This window comes from Symphodus melops (genome assembly GCF_947650265.1).
Source record: "Symphodus melops genome assembly, chromosome: 1".
In the NCBI taxonomy this organism is placed as follows: domain Eukaryota; kingdom Metazoa; phylum Chordata; class Actinopteri; order Labriformes; family Labridae; genus Symphodus; species Symphodus melops.
This window is the reverse complement of record NC_136691.1, coordinates 24205209-24231292: the sequence shown is the minus strand read 5'-3', so window position 1 is coordinate 24231292 and position 26084 is coordinate 24205209. Positions and strand designations below refer to the sequence as shown.

Genomic DNA, 26084 nt, shown 5'->3' with positions numbered 1-26084 from the left:
AAAGTGCCGCATGTTTTTCTCTGTCTGCAGGATAAATGATGCTGATTAGAAACAACATGCACGTTTGTCTGATCATTGAGCTTTCTTTAGGGGGGGGGGGGCTTTCACTGATAAACATCTGATAGCTTAAATTAAAAGCTTTTATTTCATTCACTTTGTGACTACATTCATCATTGGAAAGCATTCTTCTTTGCTGTTGAGTAAAAACTGGAAACATTTAAGGTGAGGTGTCTGTGATATAAAAATAATAATTAACGTGACCTAGAACTGGAGCCCCATCACACTGACGTGGTACAATAAAGCTGTTTTATCTGAGCTACTCGCTAGTTTCACTATTCAGCTCTCATGTAGAGAATCCTTCCAGGATTTGATTCATGGTTGAATGCTCGGCCTTCCTCTGAAACTGTGCTGTCTTCAAAGGTATGGTGACGGTTCAGTTCAGCTTTGACACGCTGGACGTATGCTGGATGCTTCAGGGTGACGAAGCTTGCTCCACTTGTCTTCACTGTATTTCAGGTCATTCTTTGGTTCCTTCTTCTGACTGATAGCCTTCAACAACAATGTTCTGTTAGCTCTTCATGGCCCATGGCTTCTTCTGTCAGACACAGCTGAGGCCCTTCTGACCACACGAGACACCTTTCCATGCTGTCAGATCAGGTCACATGACTTCATGTTACTGTCGGGTCGGACAGCATGAGCACAGATTCAGTTCACTCGATTGTTTTGCTTTCTGCAGTAATGGTTAACAGGGATCGCTCAGTGGAATACACACCTCGATGCACTTGAACAAACCTTCTCCTCCTCACTCAAGCCTGCGACACCAGCCATGACCCCTCTGACTGATGTGTGGCGTCCTGACACCACTCTTTACAGTGAAATACATTCGACAGCATCATTACAAGAGGCTTTTATTGTGAAGGATTGTTACACACTTCTTTCAACCACAAAACACGTCAGGAGTGTGTGTGTGTGTGTGTGTGTGTGTGTTTCCACTGCTGATTACAGTAAACATCCATGTGGGGCAAATGGCAAAACTGGTGCCAGTATTGAAACGGGTTTACTGCCCTCCACGACGTTCCAGACTGAGTGTGAAACTTAAAGTACAACATGGTGACACGTTGGCTTTAAAGGCGTGTGGCCTTTATGTCACGCTTCATGTGTGAAACTAACCAAACAAAGACCTGCACTCCAACAAGCTCCCTTTAGCTCCACATTACAAGAAAGCACACATTCTGTGAATTTTCAAAGTTGGAAACTGTCCATGAGAATTAAGGGGAATAAACTGTTGAGGGAACTTTAATATCGTCGTGTGTTTCTGCATAATCTTGATTAAAACTACCAGATTTCATGCAAGTCCACTTGACACATGCACAGAGCACACTGCCCACAGCTGTTGAGGCCACACCCCCTACATGCACTGTGCACATGCATAGATATGATACAGTTACAAAAAAAAAAAAGACCCTTAATTTCATAAACTCCCATGAAAGGTTTTTTCAAGCTTACCTAAAAGTTTCCGGAAATTTCCAGGAAACTTTGCAGACCTCTCCTTAAAACTGAGACAGGAGGTGGATTTATCAGACGCTTTGCTTTCACCTTTCTTTGAATATGCACGTCTTCTCCAGCTCCTCTAATCTGGGGCAATCATTTGAATCTCTTTCAGGTTGAACAAGGAATGTGATGTGTGTGTTGGTCCCCTGCAGGGCTCAAATACTCTGCTCAGCTCTCGCTCTTAACCTTCTCTGGTAGACATATTACAAGGGTCAGAATCTCATTTTGAAAAGATAAAACCAATTGTAGGCCATGTCCAGCAATTTCATGTCTGTGTGTGCCGCAGGGCTTTCTTCCTCCTCCTCGTCTGTACATGTGTAGGGTGTGTTTCATTAGAACAAACACACAGGGTGGTCTGATGCTGCGTGCCCCCAGTGGAACAGCTACTTACCATGACCAATCCATACGAGACAGCATCGAAAGCAATTCATTAAAACAACAAGTGAAAAGAGAACAGCAGGCAGCACTACAGCTGACATCAGTGACTTGCTCACACACGGATAAACAGATGGAGAGAGGATTCAGACACGGGAACAAGTCTGTCCCAAAGATTCAGTCAAACAGGGGATACGTATGAGCACACACTTTGTTCCTGCTGCTCATTGCTCTTTGACACATCGTCAGTCACTGGGAAACTGAAGGAGACAGGTAGAGGTGTCTTTTGAATATAATGGAAACAATTTAGAGACACACGCTCCTCTTTCTAACTGCAGTCATGATGTTATTCAACAATGCCATATGTACTGACAGTGTATGTTCCAAGGCCAGTGACACAGTGAAAAGCTCATCCTGCCTCTTCTCTAACTCTTCTCTTTACCTTTCTGGTTTCTGTAAGCTTTGGTTTGGCTGCATCCTCTTCGTCCATCCTCAAAGACTTCTCCATGTTCACGTCCTTGTTGGGCTGCAAGACAAGACTTTGATTAACACCTTGATTTAAGGGACCAGTGTTATCAGTATTCTTATTTGGTGTCCAGCACTACTACGTGCCAAACATCCAGGTCTACACTCAACCTCACCTGAGCGTTAATTAAATACACATTTGGAAAAGTACCAAGAGGCTGACATGCGGACACAGATGATTGCACTAGAAAGTGACAGAAGCAGAGGAAGTCCCTGGGTGGAATAATTACTGGTAAGTGGAAGTGTCTCCCATGGAGACGAGGAAGTGGCTGTCAAAGTGCAAATTGTGGATCCATGTTTCAATAAAACTTGCACTTAGGTTAGAAAAGGACATGAGAAAGCTGCTGCGTCCTCACACCAGAGGACAGTTGACAGGGTGTGAGTGAGTGAAGGGAGGTGACGGCTCACAGAGTGCTAAGTGCTTTAAGAGATGGAGTGAGCAGTCACAGAGACAGGAGAGGGATTGGAGCGGTCAGGGTGAAGAGAGCCCTGCAGAATCAAAGCACCACCTTTCTTCATTTAGATCATCAGGGCTCAGAAAATATACCTGGACCCATTAGTGCTATGTTTAGTTACCTGGACCCATTAGTGCTATGATTAGTTACCTGGACCCATTAGTGCTATGATTAGTTACCTGGACCCATTAGTGCTATGATTAGTTACCTGGACCCATTAGTGCTATGTTTAGTTACCTGGACCCATTAGTGCTATGATTAGTTACCTGGACCCATTAGTGCTATGTTTAGTTACCTGGACCCATTAGTGCTATGATTAGTTACCTGGACCCATTAGTGCTATGTTTAGTTACCTGGACCCATTAGTGCTATGATTAGTTACCTGGACCCATTAGTGCTATGATTAGTTACCTGGACCCATTAGTGCTATGATTAGTTACCTGGACCCATTAGTGCTATGTTTAGTTACCTGGACCCATTAGTGCTATGATTAGTTACCTGGACCCATTAGTGCTATGATTAGTTACCTGGACCCATTAGTGCTATGATTAGTTACCTGGACCCATTAGTGCTATGATTAGTTACCTGGACCCATTAGTGCTATGATTAGTTACCTGGACCCATTAGTGCTATGTTTAGTTACCTGGACCCATTAGTGCTATGATTAGTTACCTGGACCCATTAGTGCTATGTTTAGTTACCTGGACCCATTAGTGCTATGTTTAGTTACCTGGACCCATTAGTGCTATGTTTAGTTACCTGGACCCATTAGTGCTATGTTTAGTTACCTGGACCCATTAGTGCTATGTTTAGTTACCTGGACCCATTAGTGCTATGTTTAGTTACCTGGACCCATTAGTGCTATGATTAGTTACCTGGACCCATTAGTGCTATGTTTAGTTACCTGGACCCATTAGTGCTATGATTGGGATGGAAATCAAGTTTCTATTTTCTTAACAACAGGAGTCCCCCGCATATTTCTCTGTCTCTCTCTCTCTGTCTGTCCCTGTCTCTATTTGTCTCTGTCTCTGTTTGTCTCTATTTGTCTCTTTTTGTCTGTATTTGGCTCTGTCTCTATTTGTCTCCGTCTCTGTTCGTCTCTATTTGTCTCTTTTTGTCTGTATTTGGCTCTGTCTCTGTTTGTCTCTGTCTGTCTCTGTCTCTTTTTGTTTCTATTTGTCTCTGTCTCTGTTTGACTCTGTCTCCCTGTTTCACACAGATCTTTTTGGTGCAAATTTCTCAAAGTCCATCGTCTAAATCAGCTGGTTCTGCTTTTTTTATTTGGAGAACCAGCTAAAAGCTGAAATGTGCAGTTGCCATAACAGTTTAACAAAGCACAAGCATTTCTTCTCTGCTGATCAGAGACAAGTGTCTTCAGCGTCCCTCCACAAACTCACCAAATGTCCTCCTCCAAACTGGGCAGGCAGCCTCCTGCCAGGCATCTTTGGTCTGTTAGCAGTGGGGTGAGAGAGCTTCTCCGAGGTAGACGACAAGTCATCAAAACTCATCAGGTCTGTGGGGAGAATGGGAGGAAAGGGTTAACTTTACCGTGAAGGTCAAACTTTGGCTGACACAATAATTCATATCATTTCATTCCTTTGAAACACAATGCAACGCAACTAAAAAAAAAACTAAAAAAAAAACAAAACACAAAACTCTTAAAATGTTCGCCTTGTTAAAACCGAAGCTTTTTTACACGTGTTCTCCTGAAAGTATCTCGATAACGTAAAAGGTGAAAAAAGACGCAGAAGTAGCATGCAGCCGTTTAATGACGCGCACGGAGATCCAAACGAATAATTCAGCCGTTTATGTTCACATATACGACTCCTCCGGAAAATAAATCATTTCTGTATGTGAAAACACCAAGTAGACCGAGGGCAGCTTTTCATCTGAACTTTGGAGTTTTAAACAATGTCTATATTAAAGACAACTTTCAGGAGGTCACGTCATGTTTGTTTAAGACTTCCAAGAGTGAAGAAAAAGTTCTTTCCGGAAGCTGCAGTGTCCAGGTCTCTGCACTCACAGAGCCATTGATTGCAGGACAGATTGAATTTTGATGTTCGGTGAAAACTGGTGCCAGACGGCCGCGTGACGTTTTAGCAGCTCTTTATCACCTTTCCAGGAAATCCATCCTACACAGAGTGCTCTCTATTGGAAGACAAACAGGTTCATTCTGCCGGATCCCTCAAACACTTTGAAGAACACGTTTACTCTCTGGCTCCTGATATGTTCTCACATGCTTCACTAATCACTTTATTAATCCCCCCCCCCAACGAGTCCACTGTGCGATGTTATCATGAGAATATTTGTCTTTATGTCAAAGCTGCAGGTGGTTCAACAGAATCACGTGAACTAAAGGGTGCAGAAGAACAGAGAACACAGAGATGGTCGTGGTCACGTGTTTAGACTCCGTGCATGGTGCAGCAGTCCCTCGCTCCTCTCATTGGCTGGAGGTAAAAAACAGGAGGGGTCTGACAGCAGAAACTCAGAGGGAGGTCCCAATGAAGAATTCCCTTCTGTTTGCGTTCACACATGCAGCTCCTCCTATCAGCACGCTTCCAGCGCGATTGTGAAAACACTAACTGACATCACAAACGCAGCATTTCACTGATGATCACAGAGTGAATTTAAGAGCTTCTGTTTTGATTTTGAAACTGAGTAATAAATGGTCAATAGAGTCGAGCTTGTTTACTTCTGTTCTCGTCTTCTGATGACTCAAAGCTCTTTGACACCTCAGGTCACACACACACACACACACACACACACACACACACACACACACACACACACACACACACACACACACACACACACACACACACACACACACACACACACACACACACACACACACACACACACACACACACACACACACACACACACACACACACACACACACACACACACACACACACACACACACACACACACACACACACGGCCCCTGGGTTAGAGTCCAGGGGCCGTCGACAACATGTTGCTGTAGAAGCTCAGGATCGAACCCTCAACCTTTCAGCTGAGAAACAACTCACTTCACGAACAGCCCGAGAGCAGACACCACGAAACTAAGTAAGTTTCACTTTGAAGTGTTTTACAAGTTGCTTTCACTGTGTTTAACGCGTGGAAAGCTAAATCGACATGCGACAGCGGACATGGTTCATGAGAGAGAGGACAGACCTTTTCATTTCAACCATGTTCTTCTATGAAACATACATACCCATAACTGTAGCCTTCTCCCCCCATTCTCCAGACAATGGTTTTGGTTTGGTGGCCAGCACTGGCTCAAAGTCAGACTTTGGTCGTGTAGAAGGCACCTCTCCATTGTGCCTGCAGATTTAAAGGAAAATGGAAAAGACATGTTGAACATAACAGAAAGAAACAACAGGACGCAGGTGTACGTCTCCGACGTGTGCACTACAAAGACTTCACTCATTACTGTCTGCTATTCTCACACTCCCTTTAACCATTTAAAATGTGTCTGTGGAAGAATAAAACATGCACACGTTAAGGATGAAGAAACAAAAAGAGACTGACTTGAGACTTGGCGAGGGGGTCAGAGGCTTGTCAGGCCTTTTTGGTGGAAGGCTTCCTGGTCTGCCTTTGCCAGGAGGGGGGACTGGCTTCTTGGGTGGAACCACAGGTGCTGCAGGCTTGGATGGCTTATGATCTATTGTTGGCCTGTCGGCTGGAGCAGAGAGAGAAGAGAGTTGAAAATATAAACCAGCCTTTGTGTCACACCCACCTCAAATGGTTAGTGGTATTTAGGGTGGTTTAAATATGATCTTACCTTTGTCCTCTGACCTGAGGTGATGAGGTTTCCTGTCGGCACTTGGCACCTCCGGCTTAGGAGCTGGAAAGAGAAGGAAATATACTCATGTTGTCTGTCGGACTAACTAAACAAAGACTCACGAGGCAGTAGTTCTGTTTGCATTCAAAGCTGAACAGCACCGTTCTGCATTCATGGTGTCAGGTTCATCAAAGTGATGGAAAGTTTATCCATATAATGGAACTTTTTGAACTCTTCTTAAGCAGAAGGGAGAGCGGGACAGACAAACATGGAAGGATTGAGGCTGGGACTCGAACCTACGCCAGATAAGTGGAGGACGATGGCCTCTATAGATGTGTAGCCTGCTCTACCAACAGAAGCCAGCACACAGCATCTTTATTATTATTCTTCTTTGAAGCCAGCACCACCCGGGAGTCTGGTGGACTCTGTCTATGATGGATTCATCATTGTCGTACACTTCTTTGTTTCCTCTCTGACGTTTGTCCAGGTGGCATTTCTGTTAGTGATTTACTCTTCAGGACTTCAGTCAGTCTGTATGATTAACTCAATCCTGACTAACCCTCGCTCTCCAAAAAGGGACTGGAAACAGAGGAATGCTTCATTAAACAATCTGTTGCTATGTTTCAAACCAACCAGAAATGCCTCTCTGCCATTTGGAAGCAGGATGAACAGCTTGTTTTTAATATAGTGTTTGTTCAGACTTCTTCATTTTTAGCCCTCCGAAAAGGCTCATCAGGCACACAATGTCATATCTCGCGTTTTGTCCTTAATTTTATTTTAAATTAAATAACCACAGGTCATAAACCTGAAATACAACTAACAAATAACAAAATATTATTCAAAAATATTATTCAAATAATAGAATATAATAATGAAATCAAAGAAGCCTGTAAAGACATCAAAAATGTAATAAACAATATGTACTGCATTACCCAGAATTCCTAGCGCTGGAGGAGCATGCGCACAGTGACTCTAATGTCACTGGTTGCTATGGACGCCGTTGTTATGGACGCTGTCACAGAACCCGTGCCTCTCCCAAATGATTTACACACGCACAAACGCAACATAACGAGGCGGCACTACACCATGAATCACCAAACCGCCACCAGAAACCAGCAGACAACCAGACTCCCGCCAGTGGCTAACAATGATAGCCTAATGCTACACAGCTTCCGCGTCGCCGAGCGATCGCGTCTCGCGAGCTACAGGCTAACAAGCTACTCTCGGCCAGCTAACACCGACACATTGATGTACAGTGCTCACACATATAAGTGACTTTATTGGGCAGTGTGAATAGTAGCAGTTGCATACCAACGGGCTATGTGCTGCTGATGTCATTTAATTAAAGTGTTTTACCGCAGCTGCGCATGCGCACACAGTATAACGTGTTTGAGCATTAATGAAACTTAAAGTTGTTTCTATTTTAATAAAACACATGAGACCCATGTTCTTTTCTTTTTCCTTTCTTGCATGATCAAAAGGTCTCAACAGAGTTCTCACCCTTTCCTCTGAGGTGTTAGCTCTTAATGAGGTGGTGTGTTCCTTACCTATGCTTTTTGAAGGTGGAGGTGGCTTCTTGGGTTTCTGACAGGAAGGAAAAAGGTGGAGGTAAAAAAAAAAACAGGTCAGTGACATCAAAGTGGACGATGATGTGTTTCACAATCTTCACATCAATGATCGAGCTCAACAAGTCGAGTCAGATAAAATCCAACATTCAACTCAAGTGAGAGCCAATCAGAAGACAAAGGCCACCCAGGAAGACCCTCTGCACCGTCTGCATGCAGAGTTTAGAGGAGGCTCTGATGTAACAGACAGCTCAGCTCCTTTGTCCCTCAGTTGGGTTTTAAAGGAGCTGCTGGCCTTGTTGCCTGTATACTTTCACTATATACTGTTTGTCTTTGTGTCTCACTGACATCCGTTGTCAGGATGCCCATGACAGTTATGTTTTACATAGTATGTATTTATGTCTATGTACTGTTTTTAGGACGTCTGTATGACCTCTGACACAAATCTAACCCTCCTCTGGGACAATAAACATTTTCCACCTCTTTTGAAAACATGACATGAAACCAGAGTGCTTTACCTCTTCTGACTCCTGCTTAGGTGAAGATTTCAGCGACCCTCTGGACGTTACACTCTAAAATATGAAGATAAAAACAGAGAATCAAAGATATAAAGGCAGGACTGGTCATTATGGAAAACTAGCATGATGTTGAAAGTAGCATTCCCTCAGTGCTCCCTCTAAAGCCACGCCCCTCTTCTCTGTGCTCCCTCTAAAGCCACGCCCCCTCCTCTCTGTGCTCCCTCTAAAGCCACGCCCCCTACTCCCTGTGCTCCCTCTAAAGCCACACCCCTCCTCTCAGTGCTCCCTCCAAAGCCACATCCCTCCTTTCTGTGCTTCCATAAAGCCACGCCCCCTCCTCTCTGTGCACCCCCTAAAGACACACCCCCTCCTCTCTGTGCTCCCTCTAAAGCCACGCCCCCTCCTCTCTGTGCTCCCTCTAAAGCCACACCCCCTCCTCTCAGTGCTCCCTCCAAAGCCATGTCCCTCCTCTCTGTGCACCCTCTAAAGACACACCCCCTCCTCTCTGTGCTCCCCCTAAAGACACACCCCCTCCTCTCTGTGCTCCCTCCAAAGCCATGTCCCTCCTCTCTGTGCTCCCTCTAAAGCCACGCCCCTCCTCTCTGTGCACCCTCTAAAGACACACCCCCTCCTCTCTGTGCTCCCTCTAAAGACACACCCCCTCCTCTCTGTGCTCCCTCCAAAGCCATGTCCCTCCTCCCTGTGCTCCCTCTAAAGCCACGTCCCTCCTCTCTGTGCTCCCTCTAAAGCCACGCCTCCTCTCTGTGCTCCCTCCAAAGCCACGCCCCCTCCTCTCAGTGTTCCCTCCAAAGCCACGCCCCCTCCTCTCTGTGCTCCCTCTAAAGCCACACCCCCTCCTCTCAGTGCTCCCTCCAAATCCACGCCCCGAGCGCTGTGGCTCCAAAAGACCTCAGCTCATCTCTTACATTGTGTAGATTCATTGTGTCATTCAGCGGTAAGTAAGCACTAAACGGTCGGGCCAGACAGACTCCTGCAGACATTGGTTGAAGTTTTTTACAGCCTTTTAACAGACACAGTTTTTCTTCGGTCCAGAGCAACGTTATTGATGTCTGTCAGGACTTAAAAAACACTTGTGGATGTGGAGAACCAAACCTGCCTTTGAACAAGAAGAAAACTAAATGTTTGTCCTTAAACTGCTCATTGCTGAGCCACACCTGAGTAAGGTGTATGGTGGGTCATGGATAAACTGCTTGTTTGAAATCCTCAGAAGTGAGACACTGCAGCGTTCGGACTGTGCCAAGTCTTCAACTCACCTCTTTCTCTGCTTCAGACAGCAGGACAACAAAGTTGTCAGGGAAGACGCCTTCTCTGCCGTCGATTTCCCCTCGCCACCAACCAGGCTCTCCCGTGTCCTGTTACAAAAAGAAAGGAGTCGTTCATTTGTGAATATGTTCATCTAATATGCTCCCAGCAGGAAGCTGATTCAGGGAGAACAGAGGAGGTGCGTGAAGCACTTCTTAACAGTGTCCACTAGATGGTGGTGGACTGCTAAAAAAAGGCAGGCTGTGTGCTGAGTCACGGTGTTCACAGCTCCTGCCTGGCATCAGAGGCAGCAGTGTCTGTTTCTCTGGATACAACCAACCTTCTCACGCTTTAAAAATCACACACTCGCTCTGCGATGAAAAAAAAACAAAAAAAAACACTGAGAAACATCAGCCTTCCAGAACAGGTGGGAAAGAAGAGGTCGATATAATGACTGATGGATCGGCATGTCTGCTTTTTTAAACAGCATATCAGACTTGTGTTGGTTTGATCCTCGTGAGCAACGTGTTTGGTTTATAAGGTCCGAACATGTTGAAGACACTTCCATGTTAGAACGAGGTCAGAGAAGTGGGGACATTATGCTAGGCTAATTATGATCCCCTTGTGTGTATGCACACAAACTTGAAGAAGCCATCACTCCACTGTAGAGCCCTGTCACACTCAGGTCCCTCTCGTAGGAAGAGAATCAAGTGTTTGTCGATGCTGTTAGGACACGCTGGCACTCCAAATGTTGAGGGCGAGAGCACTGAAACGTACCTTGCTTAGGATGTGGATGACCTCTCCCTCTTTGATGCTCAGCTCATCCTCGTTTGTAGAGTCGAAAGCAAACGTGACCTTACAGCACTCTTTCGCTGCAGAACAGAAATGATGAGAGGCAAACAGAAAAGATGAGCGTGACAAGCAGACGTGCATGTCAACAGTGTAACGTTGAAAGGCATGAAAGAAACCTTTATTAATAACGCTAACATGTAATAGTGTTGCATTGTGTAATAGGACAGGCATAAGTTAAGAGATGTTCCTATCTCGAGTTATCTGATCAACATTAGACTGGAATATTCGCTCCAGCACGAAGCGGCATGAGACAACTAGAATTGACCTTCTCGGTAGTGTTGTAGTCAAGACCAGACTAACCGAGCCCAGAGTGCTCTTTGACCCAGACAAGACCAAGACTGAGAAATCCTGGTCTTGTGTCTTGGTGTCTCTAACAGAGAACATAAGAGCAGGAAGGCTGCAGGTGTGACCAAACCATACATGAAGTGAGGTTATTTGTTCTTTTAGGAAGAGACCTTTCCTTGGTGTAATGACATGAGAAACAAGTCTATCAGTGGTGGTCTTCATGTCAAATCCAGAGTCCCCCCCAGTTCAAGACCGAGACAGGACCGTGTAAAAATGCCTTTTCAATTCTGAGACGAGACCTTCAGAAGGTTTACAGTCCTACACTTCACTCCAAGGCAGAAATAAATGTTCAGTCAACACAGCGAAAGCTTTGATTGAATTTGAATATTACCTCTGGTTTGTCTAATAGGACAGTACAGCTGAAAAACTACTATTACTGTTGACTAATCAGTGATGTCAGAGCAAGTCTTTGAGTTGTTTGGAAGTTTTTACCTTTGGCTTTGTTGTCTGCGTCTACTCTCTGCACGTCGCTCGTGTTGGGATGGGCAGGCTTTGCAGCAGATGGTAATGATGGGGTTGGCTACAATGAAGCAAACCATACAGATGGACATGAGTGGAAATGTGGCTTTATGTACACGACTCCCCATCGATGACAGCTGCTGTTTCCAACCAATTAGATCATGAGTCCGTCTTTAAGTGATCCTGGAAGGTTATTAAAGGTCATCGTTGAGGCCTATACAGGATGGAGAGCTTTACAAGTTGTTGTAGTGGGGGGGGGGCGCCAGGCACGCTTCACCCTTCAAGTGCAGTTCGGTTGACTAGTGCGAGTGATTGACAGGTGTGCGTCGGCCTGGTGCAGTTCAGGCACGGGGACACGCCGCGTGGAGCACAGTGGGTCTGTCTGTATCTGACTGACATCACAGTAAGCAGCTCTCCTGCTCTCCGTGTGGTTTGTAAACTCAGCGCGCTTTATGATCACGTAAAGCCATGCATGTGTTCTAATGACGAGGTAACCGTGCTCAGGCCCGCTTTGTCCTGGAGCAGCGAGGGAACAGGAGGGTGGCAGAAACATGCTTCAGCACGGTATGAGAGTGCAGCATGAGACTATGTCAAAAAGAGAGAGAAATGTACGCTTAGTATCACATTCAAAATCCAAAGAACAAGATTTACTTTATTAATCAGGTGTTCACACTAAGAGTGAGGGAGGCAGTGCTCCTCGGCTGGTTGGGGGGGTGTATAGTATCTTGCCCAAGGACACGTCGGACATGTTGCTCGCAGGAGCCGAGGGATGAACCCTCGACCCTCTGATTGAGAGACGACGACGACGACGACGATACCCACTGAGCCACAGCGGCCCCAAAGGACACACCCCAGACCAATGATGTTAAAGATGAACTAGCAGGGGAGGGTTTGGATCCCTCTGCTCATAGAAGGATGTCACGCAGAGCAGCAGGGGGGCGACGAGGGCTGCTCCAGGTGGATACAGCCCTGCATGTGAAGTGGAGAGTGAGAGGGCATGCAACATGTGCTAGGATGTGAAGAGAGGAGGGAAGTGACACAAGCTGTGTTAGTGGTGAAGAGGAGAGAGAAGAGTTGAACAAGCTCCTGTTAGTTAGTGCATCTTTAGTTTGTCTTTGAGAGAGTAAAACCTGCCTGCTGCTAAAGATCACACTTCACTAAAGCAGGAATGTGTGCAGCATGAAACCTGCAGGAGGATTCAGTCACGTGCTTCACACCAACTGCTTTACAATATTTCTCTTTTTTTCCCACCATGCTGGGAGGGAAACGTTCATACTTCAGCAGAGGAGTAACAGCACACACCTTCAGTCAGTTCAATATTACTCAAAGCTCTGACAAGCATGTTACAGGTAAAAAGATCTCCTGGATCTGTGTCAGACTGTCTCGTCTTTGACAGAAGACTTCGCCGACAAAGCTGAGGGAGCAAGTCGAGGTTTGACATGTCGCTGCGGGAGCTGGGATCGAACCCTTAACCTTCCGGTTGAGAGACGACTCAACCCACGAAATCTAAGAGTAAAGAAGCGCCGCCGTGAGTCTGCTCCCTACACTGACCTTAGGGTGCAATGCATCATTTTGCTCCCTCGTATTTGAGCTACACAGGAGGAAGCCAATATGTCTGCTTCAAGTTCCACGTTCTTTCTGTAGTTGTGATGTGGAGTCATCCCGATGTTGAATTGAAATACTCTCTTTCACTTTTTAAAACAGCTGCTGTTGTTTGCATGGACATATGTCAGGACTATATCCTTTCATTATTTACAACATCAACAAGCACTTGTCCTAACACTTACTCTCACCTTCCTCTCCTCTGATTCAGGACTTGACAGCCGGGTTTTTAGTTTCACCGAGCCTTCTCTGAAAATATCTCCGAAGCCGATGCCTCGGATCTTCTTGGGCTGAGCAATAACTCCGTTTCCTGGAGTGGGCTGTGGCGATGTGGGAGTGCTGACGCTTTCCATTCCATTTCCATCTTTGGAGGAGATACAAAAAAAACCAATGAATCAATGTTCTGTTGCTGAGGCAGCAATGGAACGAGCTGTCACACATCTGAACTCTGGTTTGATGCACCAATGAACACCAACATTTTCAAGTCCCTGAACGTCTCATTTCAAAGATGTATTGATTCAGACACAGATTCTTACACACACGCACCTGAGGCTGCTCGTGTTTTAAAGCTACCTGACAGCTTCCCTCTCACTTCACATGAGTAAGGCCTTTTGTCTCACCCGTCTCCTCTGCTGCTGCTGCTCCGCTGTCATTGCTCTCTGCCTCCTCTCCAGCAGTGTCCAGCTCTTTGACAAAGTTGGAGGGAAACAGTCCTGACTTGCCGTTCAAGTTTCCATTCCACCAGCCCTCTTCAACCTGCACAGAGAAGCACACACTCACTCTTTCTTCTGTCTCTGTGTGTCCACAGGCTCAACGTTTCCACCCAAACTCCACTCATGATACAAATACCAACGTTCTACATTTATTAAACAACACAAAGTCCTCCCCTTACAACGCCAACTTGACTGAGAGTACAAAACAAAGTGAAGCATTCAAATCCAACCTTCATCCGACATTCAAATACCTCTTCAATGATGTCCACCACGTCTCCGGCCTTCAGCTCCAGCTCGTCTTCGTTCTGAGGCTGGTAGTCAAACAGCACCTTGCACTGCCTCTTCTTGGGCTCTGCACAGGTGAGTTCACAAAAAGCCAGTGAATCAACAAAGCCCCTGTGGACTCCTGCTCTTTATGTGACACAATAACAAGCCGTCTGTCAGCTGTTTGTGCAGCGTGAGTGAGAGGAAGTGAACCACGCCAAACAACCTTCAGCCTGTAACCGCGCTCTACTGCTCCCTATTTCTATCATGTGTCCTTTCTGAAACATGGTGTCATTATGCAGCTTTTTCATCAGTTTAATTCAATAATCAAATGTGTCTTTTAGGGCTGCAGGGTGGTGTAGTGCTTAGCGAGGAGGTTCCTGGTTCGACTCCCCGCAGAGTTCTGTATGTACAAGCTGCTCAGCTTCATTGTCTATGTCAGGCTCCAGCAGCTCCATGACCCCGAAGTGGATAAGCAGAAATGATAATGGCTGGACCTGTGACCCATCCACTAATGACAGCTGTGCGACATGAATCTGAGACGGTGAAGGATTTGAACGTGTTGACGATCTGCCAACGCAGAGAGATGGTAGAACAGGATTAATACTGCAGTTTATGCTCGACACAGACAGTGGGTCCACAGCAGTGAAAAGGACACTTAAGAGTCCATAAAAACAAGTCCACCCTGGTCATATGCAACTCTTTTGATATTTTTCAAACCCATACGGCGTGAGAAACTGTTCTGTTAGCTGTTGTTAAGGCTGAACAATTTTAGGAAAAGATTGAATTGCGATTTTTCTGGCAAAAATTGCGATTTCGATTTTTTTATCACGATTTTCTTCAAATCAAGCTTGTGCAATGTTCTCAATGTACAGTAACATTTACAAACATGACAGGAAATGACATCATACCAGTTATAACTTTAAATGCCAGAACTCTAAATTAATAGAATGAAAACTAAAGTTAAGAATTGATTTCAGATTTATTTATTAAGAAGAAACACACAGACGGTGTGATGTTCTTGTTTTTAGTGTCAGTTTGACAGAAATCTGGTCATAAGTGTTGGTATATTTTGGGCCTTTGGGGTTGCCGTAGGTGACTTAGTTCACAGAAGTTATGCAACAAGAGAAGCCAACAATGTCTCCATATTTTCTTCTATCTATACGGCTGAAACATTTGCCTGTGAGCGACATTTCATGTTCAGGTCTTGCATTGTTTATTTTGAGTATGTTTAATAAGGTTATAACGTGAGATAAAAATGGATACATTCGCGATGCTAACCGCTAGCATTCCTATTCAAATTCTCATAGACGTTAGCATCAAGCTAGCTGACTTTTCGGTTGTTTGGCATATTATGAGATGAATAACTAATGTTTTGGTGTCTGTTTAGTTTTACAGCTTCCTTTATTAAAGACTGGACAAAGAAACTTCAGCTTCTTTATTGGAGGAAAACTGTTAGCTATCTGTCGAGCTGTGTATCAGGCTAAAGAAGTCACGCACACACGCAGGGACAGAATAGACGGCGTGTGTAAATTGACACAACAGCTCCTGGGTCAGTCGGGAGAAGCACTGCCAAAAAAAAAACGCAGCTTTGGCGATCACGTGATCGCGTTTTTTGAAATCGCGATTTCGATCACAAAACGATACATCGTTCAGCCTTACTACACATTGATTTCCACTCATGCTGTTTTAAAGAGCATATTGCAGGTTAAAAAAAAAATGTAATTAATATTTTATATAGTCTGTTAATGGCTGTAAAATAAGTAGGTTATTTTTTTAATATGTTCTACAACACATAAGTGCTCTAATTTAGAGGAGAAAGTGGCTGTTTTAGCATAGCCGTTTAGAACGTGCTTTTTTTTCAACAACGCGTCATATGACGTAACATAAGGGACTCCCGTTCTCTGACTCTGCTTTGATCGGCTTCATGCGTCTGTGTATGAATGAATGAATGAAGCCTTTATTGCCCCTGGGGGAACTTGTCTTGCACGGAGAGCATGAAACACTTTACAAACAAACATTTAGAAGGCAGCACAAAAGAATTAAAGCACAAAAAACAGGCTAAAACATGATTAAAGAGGTGTGATGATACGTGGTAGTGAGTGAGAATAGACAGGATGCCTCCCTGCAATAGTTTGTAATTTGCGCGGTGCACATTCAGGTGCACAGTGTAAGTGGCTGATTATTCAAAGTGTTTTTTGGTGAATTATTCCCACAACCTCAGAAACGATCGAACAGACACATTGAATATTTCGGCATCAGACACAAAAGCGTTTCCTTATTAATGATTTAAATCTCTGGCTGTTTAACATCAAATATTATATACGCAGACAGAAAGCGTTTAATGATTTGATCTGCTGGAATCCTCTGTTATATTCTCTAGTGTGAGCGTAATAGACACCGGACAGTCTGTTTTAATATATGTAGTCATACTATTTATTATAAATCCAACTCTGTTACAAGAGAGCGCGCGTGTGTGTGTGTGTGTGTGTGTGTGTGTGTGTGTGTGTGTGTGTGTGTGTGTGTGTGTGTGCGCAGTGGGGAAAGACGGAACGCGCAGTTTGGAAACGAAACGAAACACAACCTTTACTTCTGTCGGTCCTTTATCCCATTAAAACTTTAAACTTTTTGTAGTAGCCTAATATATGTGCACGCATTAAACTGTGGAGTGTGTGTGTGTGTGTGTGTGTGTGTGTGTGTGTGTGTGTGTTTGTGTGTGCGCAGTGGGAAAAGACGGAACGCGCGGTTTGGAAACAAACAGAAACACAAGCTTTACGTCGGTCCTCTATCCAATTAAAACTTTAAACTTTTTGTAGTAGCCTAATATATGTGCACGCATTAAACTGTGGAGTGTGTGCGCTGTTGTGCATGTTTGTGTGGATTACGTGCGCCGTGATCCTGCACCATACACTGTATTTTCTATAACAACGTGAGCACTGGGCTGCATGAGGAATAAACAATTAAGACATGGTGCTGCATTTGCACAGGCCGTGTAATCGGGTTCTATGTCTGTCTGTCTGTCTCTCTCTCTCTCTCTCTCTCGCTCTCTCTCTCGCGCGCGCACAGCGCGGCACCGTAATACGTTGTACAGATTTGCCGTTTTTACAAGCAGCTCCCATACAATGTAAAGGTGAATGATCGTCACTTGCACCTTCTACAAATAGTTTTTTAATTGATTGAATGTGATTACAAACTTTACATATGCTGATGTGAACACAGCACTCGCCCATATATGGCGAGCTGACACCTGTCACTCAGCAGGACGCCTGCTCCGGGTCTCTCCTCACACCACAGCTTCACTTCTCTCCTGAGGCCGTTATTCCTTTAATCCTGCCTGTTTCTGCTCTCTATCACATTTAACAGGTTCAGAATAATAAACCAGTGGACCATTATATGTAAAGGAATACATGTCTTCTTCCTCTTTATTGACGGGAGTGACACTCGGATCCATGATTTTCTATGTTAAACAGACGGGGATTCAGCGGGACTCCCTTATGTTACGTCACAGCCGAATGCGGAAGTAAAAAGCAAAGACGTGCGAAAACGTACTAAAACGTCTCCAGGAGACCCTGTGGGTTATTAATTTCAGAATTTCTTTAAAAACAGTATTGTTAACGTATTTTCCTATGATTAGTTAAGTTTTGTCTTTAACCTGCAATATGCTCTTTAAGTCATGTCAGTCAGCAGCTCTCTCTCCTATGTGCTGCAGGCAGGTGAGAATCAGTAACCATGGTGACCGTCTGTCAATCAATGAGGTCACCCACTTGCAAATTACTCTGAAGACCAGAATGAAAAAAACTGGGGTTTGTTTGCCACTAAGCGCGAGTGTTGCTACAAAGCCGCCTGGTCTGTACAGCGAGCAGACAGACGCTCACTTCAAGGTGAGCTGAAGCAGCTTACTCTTTGCAGTTGCTGGTGGCTGAGGCTGAAAGCCACCTGTCGGGATGCCAATAGTGCTCATCCTCTGGACCAGGTTGGCCACATTTCCAGCACTCTTCTCTCTTCTCTTGGGTTGAGAGGTCTCCTCTTTTGGCTCAGTCTTTGATTCTTTGACCTCTTTTGATTCCTTCTTCAACTCCTAAAAAGATAGAAAAAGTACACAGTGTTTATAGTCATTTTTCTAATGTCACATTATCAGACCATGACACACAGCTGTTTCCAGAGTCACGTGTTATGATGTCGACCCGTCTGTCTAAACACTACAGACACCCACCTAATGTCATTAACATGGTGGCTGCTCCACCCTCACCATCAACTTTAAGACAGCGACCAACAGGAGCCAGCAGCCAGCATGAGAGGGTTCACTTCCAGCACTTTCTCACAGTGCATTCACAAGTCCACAACCAAACACAACAACATGACGGAAAGAGGGAGAGATACCAAGAGGTAAGACATCAAACCAGTACTGCAAGAGTTTCCAGCATACTCAGAGAGGATAGAGATGAATAGGGTAGAGATAGAGAGAATAGAGATGAATAGGTTAGAGATAGAGAGAATAGAGATAATAGAGTAGAGATAGAGAGAATAGAGATGAGTAGAGTAGAGATAGAGAGAATAGAGATGAATAGGATAGAGAATAGAGATAGTTACCTACCCTGTGGCAGATAGCTCTCTGAAATATACTCACCACACAAAATCTACCTGGATTATGACACCTGACGCACTTTTTGGAATATTATTAATTATTATATTATATATTATTAATATCACATATTGTCAGACCGTACCAGGTGGTTAGCGGTCAGCTGTATTCTTTGCGGTGTGTTCATGTGCAACTTTTTAATCAAGACGCCTCCTTCGGCCTTCGTCACCACCATTTCTTTGCCGTCTGCTTGGTGTGTCAGGGCCTTAACAGTGCAGGTTTAAATGATGAACACTGATGAAGAGGTTGTATTAGGATCATTCAACAAACTTTTAAACTTGGTGAGCACACAATGAGCTTAAATTCATAATTATGATTTGCATGGCTTCAGTAACTGTTAAGGACGGGACTTAGTGTGCATCAAGCCCCAACAGTTTGGCTTTTACAGTCTGCGTCACCCAGAGACTCACACAGAAATGAAAAGCTCCTGATATGACAGGGAGGGACCTTGAAGTGATCCAGTATGTGCAACAAACACAAGGATTCATTCAAACTAACAATGACTTCATGTCCCCCAACAGCAGGAGAGGGGACGAAGACTACACCTCAAAAGACACTAACGCTTTCACAAACAAAGACCAGCAGGCTCCTTAAAGGATTAACTGTCAAAGCCCAGTGACTGGGCCAGGCTGCTTAGCAGATTACCTATCTCACTACGGAAGATTATAGACTGGGACAAACGGGAGAGCCAATAGTCAACCACTGTGATTCATTTATCAATCAATCAATCCATCTTTATTTGTATAGCGTCAATTCATAACCGGTGTTATCTGTTTACACTTTACAAACATGCTCATCATTATGTTTACAAACCGCAGGTAAAGGACCTTACTGATATATTGCTATATTACAAGAGCCCAGCTTAATCCGTCATAGAAGAACAAACTTCCCTTTAACAGGCAGAAATCTTCAGCAGACCCGGATCATGATGAACAGCCATCTGCTAAACTGAGCTGGGCTTGAAGTGGGATGGTGGAGATGACACAATTGGGGGGGGGGGGGGGGGGGGGGGAGTTCAAGGTGCCAGTTCCCCCGGTCATCTAGGCCTATAGCAGCATAACTATGAGCTGTGAGTCCATACCCAAGCCAGCCCTAACTATAAGATTTATCAAAAAGAAAGGTTTTAAGTCTAGTGTGTCTGCCTCCCGGACCCCGACTGGTAGACGATTCCAGAAGAGCCTGATAACTGCAGACTCTACCTCCTGTAGTACATTTAGAGACTGTAGGTACCAGCAGGTCTGATAACTGCAGACTCTACCTCCTGTAGTACATTTAGAGACTGTAGGTACCAGCAGGTCTGATAACTGCAGGCTCTACCTCCCGTAGTACTTTTAGAGACTATAGGCACCACAAGCAGGCCTGCATTCTGGGAACGTAATGTTCTTGTCAGATAGTACGGTACAATTAACTCTTTAAGATAAGATGGTGCCTGACCGTTTAGAGCTTTGTAGGTGAGCAGAAGGATTTTAAATTCTATTCTAGATTTTATAGGGAGCCAATGGAGAGAAGCCAATACAGGAGTAATGTGGTCCCTTTTCCTCGTTCTAGTCAGAACACGAGCTGCAGCGTTTTGGACGAGTTGAAGGGTCTTTAGAGATTTACCATAGCACCCTGCTAAAATAGAATTACAGTAATCCAACCTGGAGGTAACAAATGCATGAGCCAGTTTTTCTGCATGGTTTTGTGACAGGATCTGTCTGATCTTAGAGATATTACCAAGGTGAAAGTAAGCTGTCCTTGAAATTGGGATGTGCATGAATGTAGCACAGAAATGATCGAGCAGGAGAGGAAGTCAGACACCAAAACAACATTGAAACATCCAGTTTATTTTCAAGATAAAAGACTCTGTGTTGCTCCACCCTCACACGCTCGGAGGGTCAGAGATGTAACGACACAATAAAACTAGAGGAGTACGAGGGATCTCCAAAACAGTACTGTGAGACATGGCCTTCCTGGATTATTGTACCAATCTGCTGAGCGCAAATTAAACTGACCCTCGTGCATTTGTTCCCCTTCATGCACATGGCACTACTTTCTTTTCTGCCTTATGTTGGATGCTTGTGTACTAATATGGCTAATGAACATGTGTAATGTGTAATGTCTATGATTGATGTAAAAATCAATAGAAGAATAATTAAATGACTCTGTTTTGAAGGTTTAGAACAATGACTGCCTGTTTTTGTGTTTCAAATGGTTTCATATCATGCACATTGTGTTATCACGACCTGTGGTGAGTGAATCTGTAAAAAGCAGGAATTCCTTCTTCTCTTAACACAGGTCTGACATAAAGGGGCGGGGTTGACGGACGAGGGCGCACGGAGCCGTAGCGGAGCAGAGCGGACACGCAGCATATTTAAGATACTTTCATGTTAGTAGTAGAAATGCTAAGTGAGGACAGAGAGTCAATGATCCCTTTTCTGTATGCACAACAGCTTCATACCACCACGGATCATAACAGTCTGGATCCGCCCCTGTTTGTTAGCATGCACGCATGTTGTCTTACTTCAGCCAGCAGCAGAACAGGGGCTCCTGATGATCGAGCAAACTGAAGGACAGAGACTTCTGTAGTGATTGTCTTGAAGGTGTGTTCAGCCATGTGATCTGGTTGGAACACTAATTGGAGTAACCTCAGCACACCTGCTGTTCTACCTGCTCTGCCTGTTCTGCTCCACAGGTACCCTGCAGTTTGGTGTTTGAGACTTTGGTCTTCATTTGAAAATAAAGAGTTCATTTAATTTGATTTGGTTATTTTTGGTTAACAAAAGAATGATTTATACTTTAACTCTCGTGTGTCTCCCATCTCTTGTTGTGGTTTGATAGCCTTGGGTAAACTTTATTTGTTGGTGTTTTGATCAGTTGGTTTAGCTTGCTTTTCTGTGCTTTGTTGCCAGATCGGTGTTTGGTTGTGTGTTTTTGTTTTTTTTTTGTTTGGAGATGCACCATGTGCTCAGTGGAAGCCATTTTGTTTGTTGATCTAGAGGGGAGTTTTTTTTTACCATTCAGGAAGTCACTGGTACTGCTGACACACTGTTTTGTGAGTGTTTTTTTTCATGTCGCCCTATCAATGGCTGCTTTCCCGAGTTGTCGTCCATAAGTACCTACCATCAGTACCACATGAAGACTAGGGTTGAGCTGCAGATAGTTTTCTGTTAGGCAGATAGGGGGAATTTTCTGTCGAGGGCAAAGCATGCCCAAGTGCATATAAAAGCAGCTCTGGTCTGTGTTGGCTCTGTGATCATGGCTTTTTCTTTTTGAGTTTTTCAGGGCACACAGTGACATTTGTAAATGTCTGTAAGAAGGAACGGGTATTGGAGATAGCTGACCATTATGGTATTGTTGTTTCTGGAAAGAATCTTAAGGATCTTTGTAAAACTGTGTTGTTGGCTTTGATTGATCAGGGCTGTTGAAAGAAGCACCAGACTGCAGGCCTAACTTTTAAACAGCAGAAGGAACTGTTGGTGTTGCTCTAGGATGAAATTGGAGGTAGAGCAGTCAAGGTTGGAGTTGATAAGAGAGGGCAAGCAAAAAAAAAAACTCCTTTCCCCCCAAAAAACAGACATGTATATACACATTTTGTTTATTGCATAGGCTACTGCACACATTGTAAATTATACAAAGTCTTTTGAAAACATTTTTAAAAACTGCTATAAAATAAAACTTTAGTTTTTCAAAAATTGCCTCTGCAAAAATTGGGCCTGCTGCAGAGCTCCTCAAATCTGGGTTGCAATTTTGAGATTGCCACTGAGGTCATTTTCAATGTCCAGCTTTGATCTGTATTTTGTTTTGATTGAGGCCACTGAAGAAAGACTCACATAGGTAGGATGTGACACAAGGAAGAAGTATGGCCACCTACCAGTGGGTAATCTTTCTCCACTCCAATCCAAAATGCAACCAGTGTCTTTGACTGAAACTGCTGCCTCAATGTTGAATCAGAGGTGACATCAATGAACTGTTCTTCCTCTGAACAGTGGTGCACTGAATGGGTCACGGATCCACTCATGTTCTTTGGAATCCTGCATCAGGAAGTATCACTGGAAATGATTTTGAAGGGCAGAGATGTGTGCTTCCATGCATGGGGCCACTGTGTTCTGCAGGTTATTTCCACCTTTCACTCTCTGGAAACTTTTCTGATGAATGATGGGATTTTATCTCGGTCTATTTTTTCCCTGCAATTGTAAATTCACTTCATTGAGTTTCAGAAACATGTCACTGAGGTCAGCAAGTTTCATGAGGAAGTTGCTACACTCAAAATTGTGGGCAGGATCTCTGCCCTCTTCCTTCAAAAAGATGCAGATTTCCTCTCGTAGTTCAAAGACCCCGGACAGCACCTTCCCACGTGACAGCATCTGTGAAACACAACAGCTGTGTGGTCGGAGCCCCTTTCCTCGCACAGTGCCGAAACAATCCGGGCTTTGAGAGGACGTGTTTTTATGTCATTGGCGGTGGCAATGGTGCTGACAGTAACATCGTTCAGCTCGGGGCTCAGCTCCTTAGATACCAGAGCTTTGCGGTGTATCATGCACATTGAAGAGTGCTTGCAGCCCTCCCCGTTTCCAAGCAACAGCCTGCGCTCCATCCGTGCAGATCCACACAGTCCTCCCTTTGCAGACTGGCCTCTTTCATGTAAGACTCAATCAGTTCTTCTGCTGTGGCTCTGCCAGTCATTTGTTTGCAGACAAGCCATTCCTCCCTCATATCATGTCCATCGATGCATCTGACATAAGTTATCAATAAACAGTCTTTGTTGCAGTCCGTGGCACCTCATCATTGAGCTGCACCTCTATGTCCTTTGACATGTCTGCTGTTGTTGGACAGAGGAGTTGCCCTTAGTTTCCTGTCTGCAGAGTCATCCAACATAGTTGAACCCATGTCCACAGCACAGGGAAGAATTCATTCCTGTGCTATTGTGTGTGGTGTTTCACACTGTGCTAGTCGGTAGGCAACTTTATAAGAGGCGAGTTGAGCGTTTGAACAATTTGTTGAACTGGCTTGTCTTTGTGCTCCGTCTGTCTCCAAGTGGCGTCTTAGCTTGTACGGCTTCAAGCTGTCAGAAGCTAGCACAGACAGCACACTGCGGCCTCTCCTCATTACGCAGCGTAGTACAGCTGAAGCCTGAGGCCAGAAATGTTTCACCATATTTTATTTTCTTTGCCGTGGAAGGAATAGTTGGCTTTGTTTTGCTACTGTCTTCATCCATAACGCTTTCTGTGGGAGCGCCGTCAAAAACTTGTCCATGTTAATAATCTATTGATTCAATTATTCATTTCTCCCGTGCCCCCCCCCCCCCCCACTTTGGGAAGCACTGGTTTAGAGAATAGTGGGATTGCTTAGTCTCGCTCTCCTTTCCTTGACAAAGAAGGTAAAAGTTTGTCCTCTCACCTTGACAAAGTTGTCAGGGAAGAGGCCCCGCCTCCCACTGAGCTCTCCCTCCATCCATCCGTCCTCCTCCACATATCGCACGTTCTTGATGATGTCCCCGGGTCGCAGAGTCAGCTCGTCCTCATGGAGCGCTTCGTACTCAAACTCCACCACAACCTCTGCTCGGGCCCGGACGGGAGAAGAGAGAAAGAAGGAGAACATCAGGGGAGACACAGGCAAACAGCAAGGAGCAAAGACAGGCTGAAGACAAATCAGGAGAGACGAGGGAAAGAAATGAAGGAGTGAGAGAAACAAACAATGACACAGATTGAACAGGAGACCGAGTGAGTTCAAACAGTGTGCAGCAGTAACTGAGCTCAGACAGAAATCAGATCCTTGACTTGTGAAGAGGCTGCAGATTCTTGTCTTTTGTTTGAGCGTCTGATTCATCGGCCCGCTCACATTATCTGTCGCTCTTTGCATCTCCACTAATTCACCCGTCAAACAGCATGTCATTCGACTTCCACTGTGTCACACTCTCACCAGTAGAGGGTGCCATGATATCCAACCAGCGTCCTGGCTCTCTGCAGGGCGTGGAGCAGCGATGCGGACACTTCCTCTCACGCTGACCGACCACCTCGTCTTAAACGTCTTTTCCACAAGTCTAACTTCCAGAATGTCATTCTATATCTATCTATGGATCAGCCGACAGATTGATATCAGATCTTTTCTCCCCCTAGTATCACTATTGGCCCCAAATACCTCATGTTGGTCGAACCCGAGCTTATTTATAAATATTTATCTTGAGAGTAGAGGAGATCTCTGGTTAACGTCCCGCTCCAGCATCAACTGCCTTCATATTACACGGTTACCTCAGTCTGTGCTCCACGTGGCAGTATATCATCACGTGGTCAATACAGCCGCAAAGCAATGCAGAAAGACTCATTTCCCATGATGCAGTTCCTATTACAGCCAGTAGGGGGCAAAAGAGGCGAAGTACATGATGCACGTTCCAAAACAAAGATGGTTAGAAACTCCGTGAGCTGAACTAAAAGCAAAGATGAATGAAACATGTCGTATTTTTACAAACAGCTGACAGTCTGGAGCTGGACACGAGTCGTCCAAGAGTCCTAAACACGAGGTCAAACACGACCAATGAGCATGAAGATATGACAGGAAGTTAGCAACAACAGCTAGGCTGGCTACACAGCGTCAGCTTCATGAGCCTCAGAAGATGAGAGGAACTTTAGAAAGACTCATGAAGGCTTCAGACAGCTGATCACTGAGTCACACTGTGGAGCTCCTTCCTTCACTGTCTACACTGCTTCAGTAGTTTACACATGTCATTCTTCTCAGAGTCAAGTCAAACCACATTATCACACACACACACACACACACACACACACACACACACACACACACACACACACACACACACACACACACACACACACACACACACACACACACACACACACACACACACACACACACACACACACACACACACACACACACACACACACACACACACACACACACACACACACACACACACACACTACAGGGAGGAATATTTTAGTAATCGAGTATTCTATCGAATATCCCGACCGAATCGAGTAATCGAATAAATCATACTTTTGCTTCATTAAGGTTTAACTCGTCTCGGGTCGTCCCTACAAACCTGCTTGTGGTCTTTGCAGTTACCATGGTAACGCCTGCTTGTAACAACCAACCACCTGTGCTCTACAGCTGCTGACACTCACCATATTACTGACAGGGTCCCAAACTGACCTTTGGATTCACT

General features: G+C 44.7%; 1 protein-coding gene across 2 annotated transcripts in view; it reads right to left on the bottom strand.

Moving 5' to 3' along the window:
- cd2ap (CD2-associated protein) overlaps positions 1 to 26084 on the bottom strand; it is a 39582-nt gene that overhangs the window by 4152 nt on the left and 9346 nt on the right. The window contains exons 2-16 of one of the 2 annotated variants that reach the window (XM_079339450.1): positions 24299 to 24456; positions 18178 to 18355; positions 14265 to 14365; positions 13921 to 14056; positions 13486 to 13664; positions 11672 to 11759; positions 10820 to 10914; positions 10054 to 10152; positions 8780 to 8833; positions 8244 to 8280; positions 6697 to 6759; positions 6444 to 6594; positions 6127 to 6236; positions 4304 to 4419; positions 2369 to 2452 (exon numbers count right to left, since the gene is read on the bottom strand). In XM_079339450.1, coding sequence (XP_079195576.1) covers positions 2369 to 2452; positions 4304 to 4419; positions 6127 to 6236; positions 6444 to 6594; positions 6697 to 6759; positions 8244 to 8280; positions 8780 to 8833; positions 10054 to 10152; positions 10820 to 10914; positions 11672 to 11759; positions 13486 to 13664; positions 13921 to 14056; positions 14265 to 14365; positions 18178 to 18355; positions 24299 to 24456 — 1649 coding nt within the window. The remainder of the gene's footprint in view (positions 1 to 2368; positions 2453 to 4303; positions 4420 to 6126; positions 6237 to 6443; positions 6595 to 6696; positions 6760 to 8243; positions 8281 to 8779; positions 8834 to 10053; positions 10153 to 10819; positions 10915 to 11671; positions 11760 to 13485; positions 13665 to 13920; positions 14057 to 14264; positions 14366 to 18177; positions 18356 to 24298; positions 24457 to 26084) is intronic. The other variant, XM_079339451.1, reaches the window with a different exon arrangement.